General features: G+C 32.1%; 1 protein-coding gene across 1 annotated transcript; it reads left to right on the plus strand.

Annotated features, from left to right (window-relative positions):
* The first annotated feature begins 202 nt into the window (after positions 1-202).
* LOC114164536 (nuclear transcription factor Y subunit B-3-like) lies at positions 203-835 on the plus strand. Its single transcript, XM_028049247.1, has one exon. It carries the CDS (start codon positions 203-205, stop codon positions 833-835), a length of 633 nt encoding a protein of 210 aa, XP_027905048.1.
* Positions 836-4,845: the final 4,010 nt, after the last annotated feature.

Here is a 4,845-nt window from a genome sequence, read left to right on the forward strand (position 1 = left end):
ACATGAAGCGGTCGTGATGAAGATCAAGAGCGAGTCGAATGGGGTTTCAGTTTTACAAAAGAAAATCAACGGTATCCATCTTCATCTTTTTTTAACTTTCACTCCCCCTTCTTACTTGCCTATTTTTGTGTTCTCTCCCCTTTCATTCTATCTATACAACCTCTAATCTCCAAAAACCCTCGTACAAACACACACCTACCTCATGGAAGATGAAAGCCACACCAATTCGTCAAATGGGTTCATCACAGCAAGCCCCGAAAGCCCGTCCTTAAAATCATGCAATAATAGCAACAGCACCAATAGCAGCAACAGTAACAACAACAAAGAACAAGATCGCTTTCTTCCTATAGCCAATGTGGGAAGAATCATGAAAAAGGCCATCCCTGGCAATGGAAAAATCTCCAAGGATGCAAAAGAAACAGTTCAAGAGTGTGTGTCTGAGTTCATCAGCTTCGTCACAGGCGAAGCCTCAGACAAATGCCAAAGGGAAAAGAGAAAGACTATCAATGGAGAAGACATCATTTGGGCCATCACAACCCTAGGATTTGAGGACTATGTCGAGCCCTTAAAATCCTATCTCCAAAAATATAAAGAGATTGAAGGAGAGAAGCTCAACATTCCCAAGCAACAACGTCCTGAACAAAAGCTACATCCTCAGCACCAAGACCAAAATAACAATCTACCTTTAAGTAGTAGTGTATATTCCTCTCCCACTCTCATTTCTCAGTCATCTTATGTACCCACGGATCAACTATTTTCCCTACCATTCTCCCCAAATTCGATTCAGAAACAGTTACAACAGCAAGACCAAATCGATTCTGTTGGACAATGGTAATAGTAATTCAACTATGATCCAGGATTTTACATATGCTGCTGCAATTTTCTCATCTTTCACTGGTCACACTTCCTACGCATGCATAACATTTGAGTTCATTTTCAAGACGAATGGTTAAGACTTTTTGGTCTGTAATAACAGGTACGTTTCTGGCTTATATCTTGTTTGTTAGGAAAAAATATACTATCACTTCACAATCTTAATATAAACATATAATAATTAATTAGTTAACAAAATGTTTATATATGTATATAAGTCAAAGAATATTGTTTGGGAGAAATTAGTTTATGTTTGTGGGAACATTTTTTTTTTTATTGTTTGATAATGGGACATCACAAATCTTCTCCATGTTTATTTTTGGGATAATTTAGTAGGAAGAGAGTTATGAAAGAAAGATTTAAAGGGAATATTAAGTATTTTCTTCTCTCATTTAAAAATGGATTTGTAAAAATGTCCATTGAACTGTATTTCTCCGATTATAATAATTTACGATAAGATTTGTATATAAAAAGTAATTTTTTGATATAAGAATTACATATTTCGGTGGCAAGATGGATCAGTTTGTTCTGTTTTATCGGCCTTGTTATTAGCTGGAAAAAAAGCTGGCTTGTCATATTAAAACTGAAAATCTTGACATGTCATATTAATGAAAAACCAATTAGGTTGGCAAGTTTCTCAAATTTGTTTTTTTAAATTTTGTATTTTTAAAATTTATTTATATATATATATATATATATATATATATATATATATAAAATATTTTTTTCTCTTTTTATTTATCCAAGAAAAAAATATTTTATTTTCTTATTTTTGTTATTTAATTACTATTTTGGTCTCAATATTTTTTTTTTTGTTTTTTGACTCATTTTAATCCCAAAATTTGTATTTGAGTAAATCAAGTTCTCATTTGGTATTAAATCAATTCAATTAAGTTTTATTGTTAGATTTGTATAAATGACATTGAATTTGAGCTAATACCGTCTTTGTAAATGCCTAGTTTGTAGTTGTTATTTTTTCTTTTTTTAATTTTTTCTCTTCTTTTTTTTTTTTTAAATTTTCTTCATGTGTCAAATGACAACCAACATTAGTATCATGTGTTAAGTGTCAAGTGATAATGTTAGTGTCACGTGTTAGTATTGCATGCCAATATCAGCACTACGTGGTAGTGTTAGTGTCTTGTATTCAACTCAATCCCTATCCAAAATGACCAAATTAATAATTAATCCTAATTATAATTTATATATCTATGTTAAATTTTTTTTATAATTTACACATCAAATCGCTTCACCTAAATATTGAAATTAATTTAATTTTTTAATTTAAATTTTAAAAAACTATTTATTTAAATTTGATTAAAATAAAATGTTCCTTGTATATCCTGTTGGATTTGAAAATTAAATTGACTATATGTTGATTTAAGATGAAGATGGATATTTGACTTTAAATCATAAAGAAAAGAAAGATTTTGATGATGATGCTTTATGAAGAAAAAAAAAAAAACAAAGTCTTGAAGATTCCTTGGATGCAAAAACCATCTTGCAGAGTTGTAAAAATTGTGTTGAAGTCATAAGAATGAAATTTTTGTGTTAAACTAGAATTAGAAAAAGTTTGAATGTTAAGTTGAAGACACATGCAACGCCACAACATCTTTACCACTTTGGAAACCTTTTGAAATTCTCGTAAAAATGTTTTCTCATTATGATAACCAATTATCACTTATAATAATAGATTAAAATCTTTTTTTAAGCTGAGATAATCGATTATTCTAACCATTTTCTAAAATAGTTTTTTTTTTTTTCTGAAATGGGCCTAAGTGTATTTTTTGTTCTTCTATAAACTAAGCAGAACTCTATGTTTTCAAGACACAAAAGTTAGATTGTGAAATAGTTTTGTAAAGAATTGATTTAACCTAGTTTAAAAGAGCGACTTTTAAGTTCTCCTAGAGTGTTACTAGTGCATAATTACGTTTTTACCTCGTCTTATAGGCCTCGGTTGGCGAGGAACCGAAGCATATAACGGTGCGGTGGCAATTTTGAAATTAAAGGCAACTTTTATGCCTCGGTTCACACAAAACTCGAGGCCAAAAGCAGTTATAGGTCTCGGTTCAAAAAAAAAACCGGTGCCAAAAGAAGTTATAGGCCTCGGTTAAGGAGGCCCGAAGCCAAAAAGGTTGCTAGAAATTTTAAAAATGCCATTGACGTTGGGACCTATAGGCTTCGGTTAGTGAAAAGCCAGTGCCAAAGGTGTTTTAGGCCTCGGGTGTTCATCCCTTAAGGTTTGTTAAAGGAACTGTTTTTCAAGAAAAGTGTTTTTCATTCCTTGTGTTTTTATCAAGGAATGTGTTTTTCATCTCTTGTGGTTCAAGAGAGATGCTTTCTTATCCTTTGTAGGTTTTGCAAAGGAGATATTTTTATATTATCTTAACTATGATTTTGCATGTTTCATTTTGTATTAGTGGTTGTAATATCATTTTAAGATAGTAATTTGTAATCACCCTCTTTGCGGTGATTAACCATTGGATGTAGGATTTTTGTTGATCTGAACTAGTATAAAAATTTTGTGTATGACTTTTTCTTTTCTTTATTCTCTTTACTATGATATTGCTTTGTAGGATTAAATATTTATAAACTTTCAAAATGTCTAATATTATGATATTTGGAGTTAAAGCTTAAACTAAACTTAAGATTTACTTAAAAAACAAGTTTTGAATAGCTAAACAGTTTTAAAAATCAAATCTTTAACTTCAAACAAATTCATCCCTCTTGATTTTGTTCTGCTTCACCTTTTATTATAACACTATTGACTCGAAGAACCAACTCACCCTTTAAAGGAAAACAAAAAACAAATTATAAAAAATGTAAATGTAAAGTTCTTATTGTAATTTTAAAATTTTAATATTTGAAAAAATAAAATAAAAATGTATTTTTTTGTTAGCTTATTTATAAATTTAATTTTATTTTTCAAGTAAGTTAGTAACCCAATTTGTAACATCTCTGGCTACCCCTCCTTGGGCCCCAGAGGCTGTCAGGTTACTACAGCCCAATGCACCCCAACCCATCACCCTTCTCCGTCCATTCATACTGGGTGGGTTGTTGCCAGTGGGAATCGAACCCCCAACCTGACCTTTAACACCTCTGGCAAACCAGCAGATGCTACCAGTTGTGCTGCAGCATAACTGGTGTTTGCCAGAGGTGTTAAAGGTCAGGTTGAGGGTTTGATTCCCACTGGCAACAACCCACCCAGTATGAATGGACGGAGAAGGGTGATGGGTTGGGGTGCATTGGGCTGTAGTAACCTGATAGCCTCTGGGGCCTGAGGAGGGGTAGCCAGGGATGTTACACAATTGACTTTAACAAATTGAATAAGTCCTATATATTGGACAAAGACAACAATGTTTGATTTGAAACAAATACTGATATTATCACATGGCACGACACTGACTCTTGAAAAACAGTTAAAAAACCAGATAAAAAATAAAAATAAAAATAAAACAAAAAATAATATGAACTAACATGTGGCATTCACAAATATGATGTTAACGCCAATTCAACATCGTTTGTACAAATATGATTGAAATGATTAAATTGAATTGATTTTGTTAGTTTTGAAATGGTGATTTAAGCCAAGAAGGGGGGTTGAATTGGTTTTTTAAAACTTTTTCGAAAGCTTAAATCTCTTTTCAATTGAATTAAATAGACGGGAAGAATCTAGACACACACCCTGCAAGAATCACACTTATAGACCTGAAATCACATTAGACAAACCAACCAGAGGCACAAGAACATCCAAACTTGATGGTGGTTGTCCCTAGCCAACCATACACATGTTCTTCAAGCTACTCACAAGCCAAAATGCCTCCAAGATTAACCAAGATCTTCAAACAACAAGTTGTAGTTGTGTATTGCAGAGAGAGTTTTCTAGAGAAGAATGACAAAGTTTCATGCTCAAAAACTCAGAAATGTTACCCAGCTCTCGAAAACACAACATATATAGTCTGATTTAAGTGAAAT

Source organism: Vigna unguiculata, chromosome 9 (assembly GCF_004118075.2).
Source record: "Vigna unguiculata cultivar IT97K-499-35 chromosome 9, ASM411807v1, whole genome shotgun sequence".
Taxonomy (NCBI): Eukaryota; Viridiplantae; Streptophyta; class Magnoliopsida; order Fabales; family Fabaceae; genus Vigna; species Vigna unguiculata.

What these genes read in the sequence shown, in the direction of transcription:
- LOC114164536 (XM_028049247.1), top strand. Translation starts at nt 203, where the DNA reads ATGGAAGATGAAAGCCACACCAATTCGTCAAATGGGTTCATCACAGCA.